This window comes from Brachycentrus maculatus, unplaced genomic scaffold (genome assembly GCF_059751285.1).
Source record: "Brachycentrus maculatus isolate JH-2025_06_01 unplaced genomic scaffold, ASM5975128v1 h1tg000115l, whole genome shotgun sequence".
NCBI lineage: Eukaryota > Metazoa > Arthropoda > Insecta > Trichoptera > Brachycentridae > Brachycentrus > Brachycentrus maculatus.
This window is the reverse complement of record NW_028280868.1, coordinates 1691245-1714242: the sequence shown is the minus strand read 5'-3', so window position 1 is coordinate 1714242 and position 22998 is coordinate 1691245. Positions and strand designations below refer to the sequence as shown.

At 34.1% G+C, this 22998-nt stretch overlaps 1 protein-coding gene across 1 annotated transcript; it reads left to right on the top strand.

Annotated features, from left to right (window-relative positions):
- The first annotated feature begins 205 nt into the window (after positions 1-205).
- LOC148309934 (tetraspanin-9-like) lies at positions 206-22875 on the top strand. Its single transcript, XM_088259282.1, has 7 exons — positions 206-510; positions 17483-17572; positions 18540-18731; positions 19510-19767; positions 20798-20929; positions 21102-21508; positions 21678-22875. Exons 2-6 carry the CDS (start codon positions 17495-17497, stop codon positions 21147-21149), a joined length of 708 nt encoding a protein of 235 aa, XP_088115408.1. The 5' UTR covers positions 206-510; positions 17483-17494; the 3' UTR covers positions 21150-21508; positions 21678-22875.
- Positions 22876-22998: the final 123 nt, after the last annotated feature.

Sequence of the window (22998 nt, the reverse complement as noted above, 5' to 3'; positions counted from 1 at the left end):
CCCCCCCTTCTGTAAAGATGTAATGTTAAAAGTAAGGAAACTTAAAAAAACATATTATTTCTGTTGCAACTAATACAAAAATATAAACGCTTTTATTCATCGTGACATTATAAATATGCGGCTATAACCAAGACAAAGCGTTTACCGAGGGCCGATCAACGAGTTCCCCGCCTTATTTGAGTTCGCGCCTACAAAATGTTACGTAGTAGGTAGGAATCACATCTACAAACAGGTAGTACTTATTCTTGCGGTTGCGTTTCTGTTTTCAGTGTGTTTGTGAACTTCTCGTCGGGGTGTCGCGCGATTCTCTGCGAGTTTTAAATATCGAGTGGAATTATTATCGTTTTTTAAAATTATTTTTAAACATCATAGTTTAAAAGTGTTACCATTAAAAAAACATTTTCTAACGTATTTGATTGATTGATTCGTGATTAAATTCAACAATTTATGTGATAAATTGCTTGAATTTGATCGCCCAAAAGGTTTTGCAAGGATCTTGTTTATTCTATGGTGAGTTTCTGCCAGTTTATGCATAGTTCTATATATAAGCATCTTAACTAATCGATTTATTAATATTTCGAATACAAAAGTGTTAATTTTAATTATTGGATATTGAAGTCACCGCGATTTTACAATTTTCGAGGTATTCGTAGAATAAGACATTTTTCGTTAGGATCGAGCAAAATTGTATTGAAAGGGAAACCTTGAGAAATGATTCATCTTAAAGAAACTTGAAAGACAGATGAGATGTTAAAATATACAGCACGTGAGTGTATTTGTATGTAATAATTTTTAACATACAGGTATAGGTATACAAAGATTGCAAAAAATACTATCAATCTGGGTAACTTTAAACTCCTGGGAACAAAGATGAAATATTTTGTTTGACAAATTTTATCCCCTTAATAAAATTAATATTAATAAAAATCATTATTAGCCGTTGAAAAGAATACTCAATTATCAATTGCGATATACACGTTCCAATTTTATTTATGGCATCGATTTTATAAATTATTTTTTTTTAAATCATTTGCCAAGTCCGATTTCTTTTGTTTTGGGTTGGGTAGAAAACGAGACAGAATTGGTGATATTTTTCGATTCCTATATCATAACTACGAAAATTTTATCAGAATTAAAAAAAAAAAGTAAGAAAATTGAAATTTGATTTGCGGGTAGTGATAAATACGTCTTCGCTAATTTTAGAACTGCAGACTTTAAGGGACTCGAACAAATAAGCGATATCAAAGTTACACTAGCCACCTTTGATGTTCTTACTTTTGTTGTAACATTTTTTATTTATCTTCTTTTGCATCCGGTCTGATTATTACTACCTTAGTGTATATTGTATTACAGTCAACCCCCCCCCTATAACGTTGACATAGGTGTACCGCGTTATCTAAAGGAACGTTATAAGGGGTTAATGTTTTAAATTGTAATTGTACATTTTAACCAGCGGAAATAATTGAAAAAGTAATTTAAAATTAAAATACAATTTAAAAACATTAACCCCATATAAAGTTCCCTCCGATACCGCGGTACCTATCTCAACGTTATAAGGGGGTAAACCATAGGCATAATCTGTCCCACGCCAGGTTATGCATATGTAGGATTGTTTGTTTATGTTTACATATGTATTAATGAATGGATGTACCATGAAATTATGAGGCGCAAAGTGCAAACAAAAGTTTATAAATCAATACATAAATAGTACGAGTAAAGATATGCAACCTCGAGTACAGCCATTGCTGCTAATTATTATTTTCCTTCTCGCTATTCCGTTCCCATTTTTCTTTCGATAGTTTCTTAATTTATGTCATATGTATCCATTCAAATACGGTGTATTCCACTCCTCTCAGATGTAGACAATCGTCATGAAGATTTAATTGCAAAAGGTATACGAAAAGTATTCAAACTTACCGAGATTGAGTGTAATAAACTGATTTTTTCTTCCGTTGTCGTTTCAAATTCAGATCATCTCTCTGAATGCAGTTTAAGAGGGCATAGTGTAAAAGACGCTGTTTTTGTTATCCAAATAAAAAAATGTATTTGATAAATTATTTTGGTGCGCAATGCAATCCCCATGTACCGAAGTGAAATTGGTATATTCGGTTTCAGATTAACAGTTCAATGCCATCAGGTGGTACTGTACACCTGTGCATAAATGCAACACTAAACGCTAAAAGTCTAAAAAAATGGTTGGCTAAAAACTAAGTCTTAATATTTGCATATTTATAATGCCTAAAATGTAATGCATTTTTGCTACCATCCAATCCGTTTTTTCAATCCTTTTTTTGGGAATGTTTTATTTATTTATTTTTTTGTGTACTTTTTTGTTGGAAAAACGGGAGGAATATTTGTGACATTTGATAAAATTTATCAAAATTACCACTAATACTACCGACCCTCATCCGTACCTAATGGTGCATAGGGCACTGCATCAAATTGATGTAATGTTAAGTTAATCGTTAATTATATGAAGGCAAGGTGATCAGTCCTGCGCTACATATACCAGTCCAGGTAACGTCAAATAAGAGTGAAAAAATACAGCCTGGTAGCCAAACGCACAAATCATTAATTACACTACAGAGGCGGGCAATAAAAACCCAGTTGAAAATTGAAAGATTTTGAAAAAAAACGTTTCGCCACTGTTTTTTTTTCTTTTAGCGTCTACAAAAAAAGCACCGTTAACACAATATTCTATATCGATATTCTTGTCTCACGTAAAAGTATTGCTACATGGAAGAAGTTAATAGGAAATATTTAATGTTGATGGATCACAGAGATTTTTTGCAATTAAAAATTTTTAACAAGTTTTCTTAAAAACAAAATTTTTACTTTTTAATCTTGTTTAGAAACATAAATTTATCGTTGTTTTAGTTGTTTCCTGTTACTTGCTATTAGATCGATACTTCATGTCCTACTTTTTATAGTAGGTACTAGAAATCCTATTCTGACCTATTTTCCAACACTTTGTTCTACGCGGACTAACAAGTATCTACCTACGTTATTTTTTCCATACGAATATTTACAATGGGTATGTTTGGATTACCAAATCACATTACCAGCTTCTTTCAAAGAAGAATATTGTATGTTTACGCACTGAAAATTAGTGGTTGATTTAACTTATTGGTTTTAATAGCTAAATGAGCTTATTCTACGCTCTTGATTTGTTAGGCATTCAACTTGGTTTAAATGTCCAATTTGTTGTGAAAAACCTGTATACCCAATGGACATTTCGTAAAATGGCGCCGCGGTAGGACCGAATGACATCGGAATAGGGCGCAGTATTTCAGGGATGTTTAAATGTTGACAGTGCGATTTGTAGCGGAAAATTTTCTTACGAAAAAATACAGCCGTCATTCGCTATCCGAGCTTTTATTTGAGGTGATGGCCATAATAATTTTTCATGGAACTCCATAGTAAATAGTGCAAATCAGCACACACACGCTTCTAGTTATTCATTCTTCAAACCCTCATCCGCACCCGATGGTGCATAGGGCACTGCATCATATCGACGCAGTGTTATCGTGATCGTTAAATGCACGAAGGCAAGGTAATACCCTGCGCTTCAGATACCAGTCCAGGGTGATATTAAATGAATATGAAAGAGAAAACCACCCATATTTATTTGACCCCCCTGGAAATCGAACCCGGGACCTCCAGCACGGCAGTCAGATGCGCTAACCACTACACTATGGAGGCGGACCCACATGCAGTGGATGGATACTAATGCAAAATCGAAATAACAATATTTTTCATGTTGTCGATATTTTCAGTCATCGGTAAAGAATTTGGCTATCCGTATTGTCCGACCTACATACTCGTGCCTAATAATGCCGGTGATCTGCAATGATTGCAACATTACGAAGGTTAAATGGCCGATCTATTGCGGCATATTGTGTACGTTCGTACGTTGACAGCCTTGGCTCTCCGAGCGGATTCATATTTCTGTATGCAGCCTGAATTATTCGATAATAAAACAGCGTATGACCAAGGTTCATTCGGACACGTAATGTTTTTAAAACCGACGCCGCTCGTGCAGGAAGCCAGCCACCGCCCATCGCGGAGCGTCAAGTGTTAACTATCTCTTTGTAATTTGAAAAATTAACCCTATTTTACGTCATAATGACGTCAGATTAATAATTTGGTATGCATGCGCTATTGTACAGGGACGGACTATATACGTAATGGTGTCAAATTTTGTTGATTTACTCAATAATTATACTATGTATTTATTGATGTGGCATTAACTTTGTGGAAAAACCACTTTTAGAGTTTATTAATAAAAACACGACTAGTTTTTCTTTTACACCCTAAATTATTTATTGCTTTAGTTGTATTTTCACCTGTTGATGATAACATCAGTAGTTCTCGAAACTAGTCATGTTTATAATAAAATAAATGACCAGTGACCGGGTTTCATCGTTACCGACATCATCAGACTGGTCGGTTTATGTTCATAAATTCATGTTTACATCATTACACATACATGAACTCATGTTTACATCAACAGTCACGTTTACATAAATAAACTCGTAGTCACAAGCGTTTTTTTTGTATCTAAATTCTCGATTAGTGAATTGATTTACCATATATAACAAGAGGCAACAATGTAACTTGAATGGTTATCAAAACAATGTTTTACAAGTAAAAATATTTTATATATAAAATAAAACAACAACTAAATAGGTATTTCCATTTTTATTTTATTTTCGTATTATTTTTTGACATGTCATTAAAGATGAAGAAGAATATGGAAGTCTGGGCATTTACGGGGCTGACGACCGTCATAGGCTGGTTTAAGTGATCACTTTACGCACGTGTAACATTCACCAATTCTACCCATTATTGACAACCACACTACTCAAATTCTTGGAAGTTCTATATATATGAACCAATTTTGAAACATTATTCTTGGATCACTAGAACTTTACTAGAGACATCTATTGGTGAGATGAAAAGAAGCTTTTTATTGAGCAGAAACTCTTTTATCATTTGTTTTATTTTATTTGACCAGCAACTAGGTTTCATGGATGATTCATGGTCAAATAAAACAAAATTTGTAATAGCTGTTTCGTTTTTGTTGTATTATTATATGGAATAACAGGGTTGCATTTTTTTACTGTTTTTCGTTATGCTAAATATGTTTGTCAACAACCTTAATAGAATAGACTTATAAATGTAGGCAAATAGATGCGCAATGACTTAACGACATGAATCATTTTTATAGCTGACGAACAAGTGTTACAATTTATTATGAGATGACTAAGAATCAGACAGATTATTATTGAAAGCTGTCCCACCTCATGCCCAGATCTGATACAGAAGCATCTAGGCTTCCTGACAGATCTGCTCTTGCTAAGCATTTTTTTAAAAGCAAAGTTGCGAAATTTATTGAAAATGTGAAACAATATAAAATTGTATCCCGATTTTACTGTGAATTTACATTTAAAAGCTTTCAATATACCTGTCACTGCCAATCTAAATAAATACAAGTTTGTAAATCCGTCACCAAATTTTCTAGAACCCCGGTTACCCCGGTACCCCGGTACAGGCAGTGAAAGGGATTAGTATTTAGTTCGATTAGTCAGCTAGATCCGACTCCGACCCGACGCTGGCCGGTACACAGACGCCCACAATCCCGACCAGCACAGCAGACAGACACGGAATAGTGCAAAGACATTTACAGATAATAATAATCAAAGAATAGAATAATCAAACAGATGACCAAGACCTTTACATACTCGTACGTCTGTTCGTACGTTTACACGAATTGCCTTGGAAAGTGGCGGTCTGGAAATACGCCGCCGAGAGGCTTTAGTACCGTCACGGTCACATTATAACAAATTGCGAGCATTTACTTTTCGAGTATTTTCGTAATCTCGACTATCCGAATGAACGAAATTTTAAATCCTGAACAAATTGCCTTTGATGTGATCTTTTACTCGCCCGAAGGACGCTTCCAAGAGCGTTCATTGTATTACATTTATTCATTGTACTTAAAATATAATTAATATGATTAGTATAAAAAGACTGATGTACATAATTTTGTATCATATCTATCATGTCAAGTAGAGTTACGCGCTGCTATTAGCGTAGGTACCTAGAATTTTTTAAAGCACGTTTCTTCTAGAGATTGATACAAAAATATAAATTATTTTTCAAATAAATTACTGTAGTTGCTTTAAAAACTTATTAAATACTAAACAAAAACAGTATAAATACGACGATACGAAATAATCTATAAAAAAACTAACTAACAATCTAACCGCTTTTCTGCAGGGGTAGGCAGAGAGAATACAACTATTATGATTAATTAAAAAAAACATTTGTATAATATCTCATAATGAGTTTTATTTCATTGCACACGTTTCGAAAACTACAGATGTTTCATCCACAGGTGAATCCTAAAACTAAAACTGTTTTAAACTGTTTTACTTTTCACCCGTAGATTAAAACGTCTGTATGTTTCGAAAATAGTCGTGTGTAATGAAATAAAACTCATTAAGTAGTATTATCCCTTCTAACCCTTATCTGCACCCAATGGTGCATAGGGCACTGCATCGTATAGAAGCAGTGTTATCTGGATCATTAAATACACGAAGGAAAAGTGACCAGCCTTCCGCTTCAGGTACCAGTTCAGAGTCATATTAAAATAAATATTAGACTGAAAAATAACTAATATTAATTTTGACCCTCTTGGGAATCGATCCCGGGATCTCCAGCATGGTAGCCTAGCGCACTAACCACTACGCTATGGAGGTGAACATTAAGTAGTATTATACAAGTGTTAAATTTTTAAAAAATCAACGTGTCATTCCATAAAGTTAATGCCGAATGAATAAATTATATTATGATTAAATTTAAGAGCTAGGCTCTTGTTTTTGCAGCAGTTTCCATCACTCTCCAAAGCCGAGTGTTTTTTAGATGCTCTCTCTTGGTCGTCTATTCTCTTCTATTTTTCCCATTATTTCCCATTCAACCAATTATCCTACGCTTTGCTCGTTCTTCAAAATGATGACAAAAACTCGAAGAATGTCATTCACTCGCTCACACTGGGATTGCACAATAATGTAATTTCGTTTACAAATTTACATAAATATTTGGGTCTCATTCAGATAGCACATTTTCTCTTTCGGTACTATTTGTGTTTGCCCATCCAGAACCGACACTCGGTTTTTAAGTTGGTTTTTAGCAAATGGATACCTCGGCGCACTTCTTTGGTTACTTTAAGCTTAGAACAATAGGAAAGTGTAGGAACTTTTGTGTACAATTTCACACAGCCGGCCTAACAAAGCCTTTGTCAGTGGACAGACTTTAGGTTTACCATAAGTATGTATGTACTTTTGTAGCACGTCATTATACCATAATTGTACAATACCAAAGTACACACGTGCATTCATAAAAATGGTGTCCGAGGAATGTTTCCGTTTCTATTGTTAATTCCAATTTAATAAAAATAATAAACCGATCGAGTCATAATTCTGAATGCAAATGGTTAAGAACCAGTAATCGTAATTGAATTTTTTTTCTTAAAACCCCGTTTTGTTATTGAAAAAAAAAGAAAGTTTTTCTTCGAAATAAATATACGGTTTTGAAAAGAACAATTATTGAAAGATAAGGAGTTTAAAAAAAATATATTGTATTTGAAAAAATATATATTAAAAAAAAAAAAAATTTCGACAAAAAAAATCAAGAATCAAAAACATTAGCGCAGACCACACGCGTGATTTCTCGCGTAGCCGGTCGCTTGCTGAATCGGATGTACTGGTAAACAATCGTAAACTCCCCCTTAGAATAATTATTCAAAAAGATAGGTAGGTATATAGCAACAAAATTATTGAAAAAATTCCAAAGTTTCGGAAAATAAAAAATTGTGAATATATTTTCACTGATCCGTTATGAAAAATCATTTGAAGAAATCAGATTATTTTTTGTCTGTTGCGTAAGATTTAACAAAGCAAATAAGAAATCTACCGATTTGACAAGTGCCGTGTACCTAGTGTTAATAAACGTGACGCGTCCTTGAAATTTCACTCTCAATTCTCGTCCAATTACCGATTATCGAATCGCGGCCTAAGAAGTTTCATTTTAAAAATAGATAATTTTCCTTGGTATTGCGGCAAGTCACCGGAAGGCATTCCTTCGTCTAGTACAGTGAAGATAGGTAGGTATGTACCTCGTTATTGTAGTACCTATCTGTGTACATCAGCATCTATATTCTAAACATCTACCGGGTTACCTAACTTTGTTAATAACTGTTTCTCTTCAATTGATTGACTCACTCGTAGTTTTATTTTCCTATGAGATAACTCATTACCTGCCTGCCATTACTCGGAGTGACGCGAGATTGTTGTACTGCGTGATTATAAGAAAACATGTACGGCATGTGATGTTATAGGACTATAGGTACCCTATTGCACTTACTATGCAGCTCACGGAAGAATACTCAAGTCTCGAACAATACACTAATAATGCCAGCAACAGAAAACCACCAACGGAAAAATACCAACGAAGTATGCAAATTAATAATGCAAGTTGGCGATATTCTATGTCATTTTTGAAAAAAAAACTATATTGCAATAAAACACTAATTTTCAATATTTTACATAGCCCATTTTCGTTAGATACTCTACCTTTAGGTTAATACTTATGTGTTTTAAAAAATTAATAACCTGCAAAGCCCCTATTCTTAGAAGCTCGTCTGGAGGTAGGATAATAAGGATAGGGAAAGTAAATGTGAAGTTATATTCTCTATTTTTTGCTAGATTCAAGAGTAAAAATATTATTTCTGATGTAAGAAAATCTTCTTTATTAATACTTATTGTAAATATTTACAATTTTTTATTGAATCATTAATGAATCTGTACAAGCAATAGAATTGTAAATTATTTCAAGAAATGGCCTAGTCGCCATTTTCTTTTTGTTCATTCAGTTAGAAATACGCTAAATCATAACATAACACAATAATTATTTGTATTTATATTCGTCCATATAAAATTTATAATTGTATTTTATCTTTCTCGGAAGTTCTCATCAGTTCTTCCAACTCGGATGGCCATCAACATATCTTATAAAAAAATAATCAACACGACTTCAATGCAGACCTTAGTATCAATTCAGATCCAGGCTAACCAAAAAATATGCGACAACATTGGTCACTATGAACATCTACATACTATTATACAGCAGGGTTAGTCAACATTTAAGTACGATGTATTATTTATATCTCATTAGAATACAGCATAGATTTTTTTTAATGACACAAAATTTCACTCCACATTTTTTTGGAGACTGCTTAATTCATATAAATAAAAATATAAACTCATGGAGCAAATCTAGCATTTACGAATAAAAAAAATGCACAATCACAATTAGAGCATTGTGATAAACTAAGATAATAAAATTAAAATGATATTTCCAGGCGTCTCCTAGCATGTAAAATGATTTGGAATAGAATATTACGTACATTTTATGAAGGTTTCTGTAGGTTCGGCATTCACAAATTATAAATAAAACATTTGTTTTAATCCCTTCAGTATTATATTTTGATACTAGTTTCAAATATTAACCCGTAGATGGAAGCATCTGTAGATTCCGAAACCAGTCGAAAAAAATATAATACTCATGCGGTAAAAAACAAGTGTTTTATTTATAATTTAAGGCTTCTACTAACTTATTAGTTTCAATATAGATGTCGCAGTCAAAGATTTACTCCAATAAGAATGATCAGCTGTCCAAACTCAAAACACAGTAAGGGACATATTTTTTGTAGAACTTTTTTTTGCATTTTTGGACTAAGTAGATTCTACTTAGTCCAAAAATGCAAAAAAAACGTACTACAAAAAAAATGTCCCTTACTGTGTTTTAAGTTTGGACAGCCGTGATGCTTAGGCATAAATATATATCGCTCACTCCTTTCAAGAACGTCATAAATAAAAAAACTAGATTTTTCAGGAGAACGTTTTTAAAGTTTAAAAATATAATACAATGTATTAAAAATAAATATCAAGCTATTTATTGAACTTTTTGTTTGAACTGAACTGAATGTTTTTTCTCCATTTGAAAAATATTTAGTTTATTAAAAAAATATAATTACAGAATACCTTTTCTTCAAAATGCAAAAACAACACTTTCTGCCCTGTAGCGAGTAAATATTAAGTTAAAAATATGCCGCTTTCGCTGGGATATAGTACATTTTCTGGGCATTCCGAAAACATGCACAACTGAAAATTGACGATTTTTGATTTATGACGTTGCTGAAAGGAGTGATCGAAATATAACTTTCCGATGTTTGGGTTATGTGGTTGTCAACCTTGGTCTAAAACTTTAACTGAAACATGGTGACCTGTTGTATTGTTCGAATGGAATACTTAATTTAACGGTTTACTCTAAAAATATTATAGCACATTGATAGTACTGCAGTTGGTGATACCCTCGTGACCCACTTCTGGGCTGGCCTTGTTGTCACTTTCACCTGGCTCTGACGTTTCGCTCTCGGACTTCCTCGCTCTCAGCTGCCGCGGTATTCTGAAGCTTCTTTTTAGAACATAAACAGTGTGTGTAATGTGTAGCTGGACCATAAAGGCGGGTGTCTTGTCTAACGAGGAACCAGAATAAGCACCTCGTGCTGAGTACACAATAATTACAAGCACTAACAAAGAATTGCGCAATCGAGTTCGTTTTCGTTTTGTTTGTAGGGTACGAGTCAAGACCTGAATAATGTTAAACACGAAAGAAATGTTTTGTTTATTTGCTATTTTTTTTCATTTATAAAGCATAAGTAGTAAAAAATTCTTACATACGCATTTACATATTTTTGTATGGAAGCGAAACGTGGAGTATAGAACGGGTTCGGCTGGAGGTGTTTGAGATGTGGTGCTGCAGGCGCATGTTGGGGCTTCATTGGTCGGAAAATGTAGAGAACAATGAGGTACTAAACAGGGCTGGGGAGTCTAGATTCCTACCAAATAAAGTAACATAACAGCGAGCCCAATAGATAGGCCATAACATAAGACACCCAGGCCTGTTTCATACGACTGCGGAAGGCATGTGCGAAGGCACAAACTACAGAGGACGAACCGCTTAACCTACATGGACCAAATTATCTCCACCATGCGTTGTAGTGGATACGCCGAGTTGAAGAGGCGAGCGGAGGATAGAAACGCGTGGAGACTGACCACGAAAGAAGCAAACCATTCATCACACAAATTGTAACCTACGAAGAAGATGCATTTGAAAATGACTCAAGGAAATCACAAGAAAACACCTCATAGCTAAACGGCACACAAAGCACTAGTACAAGCACACTACAAGAAAACATTCATAGAACCACATGATTAAAGTCGCAACAACACATAAAATAAAACCATGTCACGTTTGGTTAAAGGAACTTTGAGTATTTCGCAATAAAGCTTATAACCTGCTCCCATTATCCACAAAATAAGTACATAATGTTAAAAAATAATAAATATTCGGTGCGAGTAAAAAAGGATTGATATTAGTTTTTTTATTATTTTATTATTCCGTTTCTGTTTCATATTTCAATTTCTTTCATATTCCGTTGTCGATTGTTTTTATGGACGAAATTTCGCTATTGGATTCTCGTTTAATACACCAGCATGATTCTAAATAAAGCTTAAATATTATTGTATAATATGCGTAGTGTTAACACGTCTTTCTGCGAAACCACAACTGCCTGTATCTTGTGAACAAGTTATACTTTCTCGGTGTTATACAATCTAACTCTTAGTTTCAAATTCCATTGCAAATATTTGTACCTGCACCGTATACTATAAGTAACAGAATAGTTATACAGGAATATAAAGTACACTATAAATTTATTACGTTTACAAACTGCTTTTAACCAGACAGAATACCTACCTACGCAAATACCAGAAACCAAATCAAGTAGTCGCTAAATTTCTAATACCTTCTCGCTCTGGACACAGATTGAAAACTCTTTTACACATACTTAAGTGAGAATAATATTTTTGCCCTAAGGGGACTTACACGAGCACGGATATGCAACCTCGAATATCCTAGTAGATGCTGCTATATTGTTGTCCTATTAATCAAAAGTATCTGTTCCACTATTTCTGGTCATTCAGTTTGTATTTTCACCCGTTGATGAAAACATCTATAGTTTTCGAAGCTAGTCGTGTTTAAATTGATAAACTCAAAAGTGGTCTTATGTGTTTCTAAAAAATATATATTTAAGTTCTCACTTTATTCCATAAACTTAATGCCAAATCAATAAATAATAGTTCTGCTAAATTTTTTTAATAAAGCCGTAATGTAATACACTATGAGCTCCTTACGTACGTCATCTGTATCCTATCAAATATATTACGCTTCAATATTTTAATATCAAGTGACAACCGATCAAAAACAAACCATTCTCCGTTTTGCCTCCTTTTCGCGCTTTCGTTTGAAATCTATTTTTTTCGTCTGTCTTCTTCTGTGTGTGTGTCATGTCAGGTCTCTCTGACGTCGACTATCACTTGAGCATAATTGTCCTTGCTTGGGCAGCTCTAAACAACGCCTCGACAGTTCTGATACCTGTCCAATCTCGTATATTCCGGAGCCAGGAGATCTGTCTTCTGTCGACCATATAGGTCCATGGAATGCGTAGCATTGTACAATGTAGCCACATTTCAAATGCCTCTTACCTGTTCACAGTGCTGTTTTTTTCATCAGTTAATGTTAATTTAAAAATATTTAATTCTATTTTTAAACCTAATTTAATTAAATAAACAATTTTCTCAATTTTCCGACGTCACAATCTTTCGACCATGATCTCAATACAAAGATGGCGGAAACCTTATCTAAGCAAAGTTAATTGATTGCCAAAGGATTTCCTTTGTAATATTTACCATACAATACAAAATAATATTCTTTCATTTATAATTTTAATAACTTCCTTTGCAAAATTTCCCGTTAAAAATGACCTCGAATCGTGAGACAGCCAACTCATGAGTCAATTTAAATAAAATATATATATATTTATTTCCCACCCGATCACGCTATCCAAGATATTGTTCGGGTTAAATGCAATTGTAATTATCCATTGGATGTATTAACCTAGATGAAATAAATAAATAAAAAAACTTCAGTCCATTCATATTTATTTGATATCATCCTGGGCTGGAAATACAGTGTGAAGTTGACCAATCACAAAGTAAATGCTTTAAATATTAATAATATTCAGAATATTATATAGTTTAACTATGTACTTTAGATGACTTAAGCGTTGCTTTTGGACTTTTGTTTGTAACGACTTTGGGGTTTTGAAACCGGTTGTCGACAGTGATGTAGAAAATAATTAATGAAAATTGATGATCGAAAAAAAACATCTAACCATGACGCCACTTCCTCGCAGTGGTAGGCAGAGAGAATAGAACGTTACACCAATCTATCTTTGCAAACAATCTTCGTCTCTTACACATTCATGCATCTCCTCATACATTGACTCTGGCCAATGTCTGTACCCGACGGATTCTCCAGTTAAAGAACTGGAGAGTCCAAAGGGACACGTTGCGCGTGGCAATGAGGATAGCCTGGAACGACTAGTTGTGATCGGTAGCCTGGAGGGAAAGAGAGGGAGAGGAACATCCCCACACGATGATGGACCAATCAAATTAAGGCAGCAGCAGGCACCTCAGTGGTTGGAGCGCTACGTGCAGCGCAGTCAAGGGATAACTGGAGAAGAGTCATTGCTTCTGCAAGGGTCACAACCCTCAGCAATGAGGAATAAGACGGAGAAGAAGAATTAGTTTTTTTTTTATCATAGTTTTTCTTATTATTTTATGGACAAACAAAATTCATATATTGTGAGAAATACTGTGTGCAAAAAAGCTAATGACACCCGGTATCTATAGGCCTTCATCGAAAGTGAAATCTCGCGCAAGCAATTGGATGTCATCATATTATCGCACCAGATCTTGGTGTGTTTACCTTCATCATTCATCTCGTCATAGCTTTCTTATTTCTTCACGTGCACATGATGTATGTACGCGGCGTGCATATGATGTATGTAGGTACGCGCGTACGCAGGGGAAACCGGGGTCTGAAGTAACACGCTTTAAAACATTATAAAATAAAACTAAAACATTGTTTTTAACCACCTTTATTTTTTGTGCTTTTCTCCAACCGGTTTCTACAAGGGCCTTGTCATCTTCAGGGATGGATATCTTTACCGTTTCACCTTTAAGTGTGCTTATTCGCTGCAAGGGAAATGCGACTCGTATAACAATCTGGAATGTGTAATATTTTTATATATTTAATTATAATACTGTTTTAATGTACAAGAATTAATTTGTAATACTAAATTGTTAATTATGTGAAGGCATGTTGGACTGGTCACCTTGCCTTCTCGTGATTAAAAAACTTATGATAAAAACTGCGTCGATATGATGCAGTGCCCTATGTACCATTAGGGGCGGATTGGGGTTAGAAGAAAACACACATTTAGAAAAAATAAAACATTTAAATAATATAATACATTTAAGAAATAAATAAACATAAACCATAGACGTATCATAATAATAACTCCATCGTTTCTGTGGCGTCATTTATTGCCAACTTCCGAAAATAACATTTTTTCGAAGGCGGATGTTCCAAAAGAAAATGATGAATGAAAATATTGATTATATCGGCTGTTATAAACACAACACGAGTCTAATACAATCCTTTATAAGTTGAGTATGTTAAATAAGATATTCCTCCCGTCTGACAAAGATCCATTACTTATAATTGAAGTTACTTAGGTACCTATATGATTTGACTTGTGAATTAATATAGGGTACTAGTTGACTTATGAACTAGATATATGGTATACTAACTTACCTAACATTTATGTACTTAACTATCACTACACTAGTTCTTATAACTACGTAGCGTTCGGGGAAATGATGTGGTAATTTCTGATCTCGGTAATTTCTTCCATCGGAACGTCCAATAAAGAATTTTTACCGGGATAACATAATATACGAAGAGTAGTTTTTATATCGTGTCGTACGAAGGTAGGTATTGAGTCCCCCCGGGTATAGCGTGGTCAAAATGTTACTTAGCATAATTTTCCACGCAATAAACGAAGTGGGCTACTAATTTTGTCACTTTCAAATGTGTTTTAAGGTGTGTTTCTACCAGAACCGAATCGGTTGTGACATTTGTCTGACAAGTAAAAAAAAAAATATTAAAATGTAACTTTGTTTTAAAATCAATATAAATATTTTATCATAACTTAATTAGAATGTCTACCGGTTACGAAGTTAACCGCTTCTTTATCAAGAATTATTAATCAGTCTTGATAAAGAAGCGGTTAGCTTCGAAACCGGTAGATATTATAACTTCGTTATAATGTCTACCAGTTTCGAAGTATTGATTATCTCAAGAATAGAATTCAGAAAGCGTTCGGCTGCGCTGAAAGCCAGACGTCACTACACGCCAATTTTTTTAGGTTTTATCAATTGGATTTTCTGTTTCTGTTTTTTTAGAATGTATATTGAAAAATATTTTTGTAATATTTTGAACTACTTACCTCTTATTAACTTTTTTTCAAAACCATGTATTTATTTCGAAGATAAACTTATTTTTTCAATACAAAAACGGTGTTTTAAGAATAAAATCAATTACGTCAAATGTTACCTGGATTTAAGGAAAATTAAGTTACGATTTATCGAATACTGGGCCTTAATATCTTTTTTACTGGTGTTTTCGTCATCGGGTCAATTATTTACAGGATTTGCGAATATAGATGCATGTAAAATATATTTTGTATTATCCTTGTTTCGTATTAGATTTAAGGCTTCGAATATACATTAAAAAAAATTATTACTTGTCAACTTCGTGTACAGATCCGGCCCTGCAAAGTACTTGCTTAAATTTAAGGAGATGAGTTCATAGTTCACACTACTAATCATTTTATCACATTTCCCACTTTTAATTTGTCAGAAGAAACATAAAATTTACATGAAAATTTGGGTGTAATATGAAAACCTTTTTTTATTATCTCTGTACTATTTTAGTAGCGAACTTTAATTACTTCAAACGTGTGACTACATGTATGGTATGTATGTATACAGTGACTTTTACGTACGAATATATAGGTAGCTACTTCTACTTTTTGTAAATAAATAAAAGTGCAATCGCAAATATAATATAAGTTCATACATATATATAGAACTTCCAAGAGTTTGAGTAGTGTGGTTGTCAATAATGGGTAGAATTGATGACTGTTACACGTGTGTAAAGTGATCACTTAAACCAGCCTATGACGGTCGTCAGCCCCGTAAATGCCCAGACTTCCATATTCTTCTTCATCTTTGATGAGATGTCAAAAAATAAAATAAAAGAGATTTTTCATCGCATACGCAGATGAGGTTTTGAAGAAGATGAAGAAAACTACTGCTTTGATTTATTTTTAAGAAGATATGTGAGGTTCTTAACAATATTTCTGACACACCAGTGAGTTGTATACCGGGACATCTTTTATTTTTAAATATATATAATATAAATATTCATAAATTAAACCCTGAAGACGGCAACAGGTTGTTGCCGAAACTAGTTGGTTGAAGAAATGTGAGTGGATAAAAAACAAAGTCTGTTTATTTCTCAAAATAATATATCAATATGATCCACAAAGCTTTCAATATTCAAAACATATATAATAATAAACGTCGAATCGTCAAAACGTTCCATAAACCAGTTAGTTTTTCGTCGCTGAGTTCGTAAAATTTTTAACTTTGCGTCCAGTTTTGGCGATCCGACTATTTTTATCACACAAACCGGTTTAACAACTTTGTTTTTTTTTTACTGCCAAGGACCCGTTGTTTCATTTTGGGAATAAACGCACTCGCGAATTCAAGTTCGTAACGATTGTTTTATTTTTATTTTTATTAAAATATGATGTGCTATTTATAACAAACCAGTCATTTTATGCACGTGAATCAACAGAAACTAGTCGATTCAAAATCTTTGAAAAATCAAACATTTTTTTTTATTACAAACGTAACTACTTCTGCTGACCCTTATCAACACCCAATGGTGCATAGGGCACTGCATCGACTTGATACGATGTTAAATTGATCGTATACTATATGAAGGCAACGTGATGAGTCCTGCAGTTTTTTACAATTTCTATCCTGACTTTGATCCCTTGGAAATGGTCCAACTTACTTAACTTACTTACTGACCCTTATCTGCATCTAATGGTGCATAGGGCACTGCATCGAATTGATGCAATGTTTATTCGACCGTTTATTATATGAAGGCAAGATGATCAGCCCCGCGCTTCAGGTACCAGTCCAGGGAATATTTAATTATTATAAGAGTGAAAAAATATATGTTTATTTTGACGATCCCTGGGAATCGAACACAGGGCCTTCAGCATGGTAGCCAAATGTGCTAACTATTACTCTACGGAGGAGGATAAAACATATATAATAACTTGTATTAAACTAGATAGGTATCTTTATTTTAGTAAATCCTCACAATGGGATTTGGACAAGAAATGGACGGCTGCGGGCGGTGTATGAAGTATGGACTCTTTATCGCCAACTTTTTGACATTTGTGAGTATCTTATTACTTATGTTCATTTAATATATACTTATACTTATGTTGTTTTGACAGGCCCCCGTGGCGTAATTGGCTAGAGGCTCGACTGCATGATAGCCATCGCAGGATCGATCCCGGCCAATTGCAAAACGAATTCAAGAACTATTTATGTTCAATTGGTCTGGGTATTTGTTATTTTTCGTATCAGCATTCCCTATCCTTAATATCTTGTAAACAAGCCCCTAAGATAGATGCTTTGTAGATTATCCTTTTAATCCTTTGCGATAGGCTTTTGTGGATTTGCCCGTACCTAGTACGGGCAAAATAAAATGGGCTTTTGTGCATTTGCCCGTACATGATACGGGCACATTGGCGAAGAAACAGCTCAAACTGATTTTACTATAGTAACGGCAGTAGTGGTAGATTATAATGGAGTTATGGGATAGAAATATTAGATGAAACATTTGTAAGTCTAAGATCAGTTTTAAAAGTGTTTAAAATTTCTCTTAATTTAAACATTCAATAAAAACATAAGAAAACTGGAAAAAATGACAATAAATGCCTTGCAATAATGCAGTATATCATTATCAGAAATTAAAAAAAAAAACGTTTCTTTTATCCAAATAAAATCTTTATCAAAACTCATCAGTTATTAACAGTAACAGGGTTAACACGTTAAACGCCATGGGGGTCACCGATGACCTCAATCAAGAGCTATATTAAAAATGCTTTAACTATGGAACCCATCGTCAAATCAAAAAATAAAATAAACTAAATACATTTTACATATTATTTAAATACATAAATTATCAAATGTTTTTTTTTGTGAATTCCTAAATTGTAAAATTATAGTTTTGGCATTTCAAATGTTAAAAATTTGATACTCTCATGTACTAGAATAATCAACCCTTTTATTATACTTTTCTTTCATCCAGTATCAACATTTACCAGCAGTAGGCACTGATGTTTTTTATGTTTGCAGATTGGAGGACTAGTGGTGTTAGCTGTCGGGCTATGGATGCTGATTGACAGAACATACATTAATGATTTACTGGGAACTAATCTCTTCCAAGGATCCATATACGTCCTAACAGCCACCGGAGCACTGATCACTATCATCTCGTTCTTTGGGTGCATGGGAGCTGCCAAGGAAGTTAAATGCTTGTTATTATCGGTAATCATTTTAAATATTAACATAATAAATGTGACAAATGAAGCACAGTGCTATGTACTTAAAAGTCAAATATAATGTGATATTGATGCATGGTAGAAATTTTAGACTTTCTATGTATGCTAAAACATCTTTAATTTAGATAACAAATTTCACAAATTATACTCATTGCCTCTTATAGTCAGAGGTTGCATTGTTTACTTTTAATTACAAGGGTTTATTTATGAAACAACAAGGATATTTTTGTATAGTGACCCAATGGTGCATAGAGCACCACATAAAATTGACGCAGTGTTAACTAAATGATGATTATATGGAGGCACGGTGATTAGTCTTGTGCTATAGATTCATGAATGAAGGAGTCGGTAACAAGCGCAATTCAAATCTGTACAATGTTTTTTGGCATCTCGCACTCTACCAAAAGTAAGCAAATAGAGCGCTTAAAAGCGTCTTCCGCTCTCTACCAACTGTATGTAAAAGACGCTTTCAAGCGTTTCCCGCAAACGATTATTAAAATAGTTACAGCGCAACAATTCTAACAACTTGAACTATGACCCTGTGCGCCCGCTAGGGGCAGGGCAGGGGTGTGTGCGGGGAATGTTTATGTTATTAGACCCAACCCTTATGAGATTAACACCAAGGAGACTGCACACACTTGTCCTTGTACTGTCATAGCGACCTGTTGAATAAACTGAATGCATCCAAATTACAAGTTATTATTACTGATACCCGACCCCGTAATAAAAATAGAAATATAAATTAGGTGTTGTTGAATTTTCAGTACAACATTCTGGTGTTCATCCTGTTTGTGACTATGCTGGTGGGGGGCATCCTGGGCTACGTGTTCCGCGAGAAGGTGCGCACTTCCATGGAGCAGGAGATGCAGGCCTCGCTGCGCTGGTATGGCAACCGGGAGGAGGTGAGCCGCTCCTGGGACCTCACGCAGCAGCGCCTCATGTGCTGCGGCGTGCACGACTACCGCGACTGGCAGGACAAGATCCCGCCCTCCTGCTGCAAGGAGGTGGAGTACGGGGGCCGGGTGAGTCATCCGCACTTAACGGTGCATTGTTTTGGAATATACCTTTCCTATCCTTACTATCCTACCTGCAGACAAGGGTCTAAAATAGACGCTTTGCGGGTTACTCCTTAAAAAAAAATATATATAAGGAGCTCTATCACCGTGCTTCTCTTCATTGTGTAAGGAACACTCCCTTTAATTCAGTTAAACTAAGGCTTTTGGTATTAACACATTTCGGACGGGTGTTTTTTACGCCTGCAGCGACGGGATTTGATAATTATGTACATATAGTTAAGACCTTAACAAAGAGATTGGTACATAATATTCTTATAAAAACAATAAATATGTAATTCCTTCTTTTCTGACTTTGAAATGAAGCCGGCGCAGAAGGTAAAAAATACTCTTCCCGTCCTTAAGCATCAATCAACCGAACGTGTAGTAATACCTTTCCGGACCATAGTGTGTTAAATTGAATGTACTTTCTTTTTCAACACATTGCTGTTAAGCGGTTATTTATAATAAGACAGTCTGCCGCCCAACCCTCAGTATACTTATCACAAGTAACCGTAAACCCAATTCCGATCTGCACAATGCTTTTTGGCGTCTCTTGCTCTCCACCAAAAGTAAGCAAATATAACGCTTTTAAGCATCTCCCGCTCTCTACCAGCAGTATGTTAATGACAGCGTTTTCCGCAAACAATGTGTTGACTCTTTGTGGTCTGCTCAGGTGGCAGCTCACGTATTAATACTTGTTCATTTAGTATCCGGATTATTATGCCGCATTGGGTGTATTCGGAATGATTTCTTCAATCGTACTCAGTCTAGAAGTTTTATAGATTGTTTTGGTGAAAGTGTAAGGTGTTTTATGAGAGATATTACAATATTTTTTAACCTATGACATTTATTGTTACCATCATGCAATCATGGCTGCTGAGAGCAGGGTACTGGCATACAAAGTGTCAAGTCAAGCACAATATTATTAAGTAGGTGATGAGGTGTAATCCAACATTCCTTTGCTTCAATTTGGAATAACAAAACTCCCCTTTTCCAGAAACTTCCTTGCACAGAGGTCCAGTCTGAAGTGACAATCTACAGAGAAGGGTGTCTGAAGAAGGGAATTATTTTTATGAGAGAAAATGGAACTATCCTCGGCACCGCTGGAGTAATTGTTGCTCTGTTAATGGTAATATCATTTATTAAAATTGCATTTTCGACTGTTCTCCAAATCAGCATGAAAAATTGTATATTTTTTCTCAATGAATGATGAATTTTTTTTTTTTGACATACTGTTTGAAAATTTCATATCAGACCAGTTTACTAGTGTAGATTTTTCAAAATATTTATTATATTTTCAGGTATTCGGGCTCATCTTTTCGTGTGTATTATTCATGAAGATAGAGTGAACACACAAACATTCAATATAAAGTGTTGTTGGATCCAGATCTCAAGATTACAAACGAATAAAGGAGGAAATATTTAAGTACCTCGAACAAATTCAAATATTACGTACCTTTGTGAGAATGTTTCTCACTGCTTGAAGTAACGCATTTTGTCTATGACATGTTATCATATTTTGCGATACATAATCGTAGTGTAACTCTCATAACCATGGAAAAAGTTGCAAAATGTATAAAATAAAACTATTTTTTAAAAAAGCAATTTAAGCTTTCAGCATATTTTTCAAACACAAATAGGGTTAAAGTTGTAAATACGAGTGGCATTATAAAAACATTTCTAATAAGTTACATTAAATACATCAAATGTCTTTTATTCCTTAAGGTGGAGACTGACCGGAGCATTTCGTCGTAACATCGTTCGCGGCGAGCATCACCGAGCATCCAAAACTATGGATGGAGCGCTCGGCTCGGTGTACTGACTGCTTGAATGCTCGCATCATAATGTAACACGTTACGACGAATTGCTCCGGTCAGTCTCCACCTTTGTACACAAGTTGAGAAGGGTTTTGATAAAGCAATATATCTAGATTTCATGATTGATGTTGAATGTGTGAACATGAAGGTTGAGCGACAATTGCGTAACCTTTGCAACAAGTAAAAACTTAAATGTTGGGCAGATACTTTACTTAGTGAAAATGCTTCCCGACATTCATGATTTTTCAATAGGTTTGTCGTGTGAAGTCTAAAATTAGTCAGCCAGTGCAAAAATATAAATATTTGTAGTATTTTTATTAAAAAGATGTAATTACTTGTGAAAATTTTCTACCAATTGGTCGATAAACATTGCAATCTTTAAGCAAATCATTAAGACTAATTATAAATATAAAAACTACTCAATAAAGAGAGTTTTATAAGAATATTAAATTATTTGCTATTTTCGTAACATTCTGCTTTTTATATTAAAAAAAAACTGTAAGTGATTCGCTAGGAAGATAGTTATATTTGTTACCATGTGTTAGAATAATATATATGTACATACAAGTATATTGTTTTAGCTGGAAATTTTTGCGATGCTTATTTTTTCACTTTATGGATATTTTTTGATGTTGAGGCATTAATTAGCACAATTGATTATTTTAGCATTTTTCTGATAATTTGCAATTTCACAGAACATTCATGTTTCAGAAAATTTTACCCACTGATAATATTTGTAATTGTTCATATGTTTTTTATATTTCATTTTTAATTCACAGAGGTTTGAAAACACCTTATGCAGGTTGAATGCACAAACAAATGTCACAAGTTTTTTGTTGATTTGTCACCTGAATGCAGAACTATCCTAAGTCCCATTTGAGTCAATTTTGTTTTTATTCATGTATTGCGTTCTTTATGCTAATGATTTTGTTGTGCGGAAAGTTCTTAAAATAATATGAATCTAAGTATTCAAAGGAAGAAAAAAAAAACTATTAAAAGTTTGAGATAACTCTTTGCCTCTCCTGTAAATTTCCCTTGTAAGTAGTTGACCAGTTCTGCGTTCAGTTGACAAATTCTATGGATTTATTTAAGCTAAGCATAAGTTTAATCTTGTATGTCATTAAATCACAAGATTCAGTTGGCATTACTGTTTATTAAATACCTGTTATTTTGCCATAACCAGAATGTAAGTAAGTTTAATATTTTATATTGATGACCATTGTTTATAAATCATAATAATACATATCAATTAAGTGAATTCAAAATGTTTTTTATTGAACAAAACCAAAATGATGAAGTATGATTTTGAGTTTGGTTGTGGTCCCATGATTTGTGTCGCGGATCTGAGTGTGAGTTTCTAGGTTTGCAACCCATAAGTATG

What these genes read in the sequence shown, in the direction of transcription:
- LOC148309934 (XM_088259282.1), top strand. Translation starts at nt 17,495, where the DNA reads ATGGGATTTGGACAAGAAATGGACGGCTGCGGGCGGTGTATGAAGTAT. An exon ending in TCGCCAACTTTTTGACATTT is followed by an intron (nt 17,573 to 18,539) that starts GTGAGTATCTTA and finishes TTATGTTTGCAG; the next exon opens with ATTGGAGGACTAGTGGTGTT. An exon ending in TTAAATGCTTGTTATTATCG is followed by an intron (nt 18,732 to 19,509) that starts GTAATCATTTTA and finishes TTGAATTTTCAG; the next exon opens with TACAACATTCTGGTGTTCAT.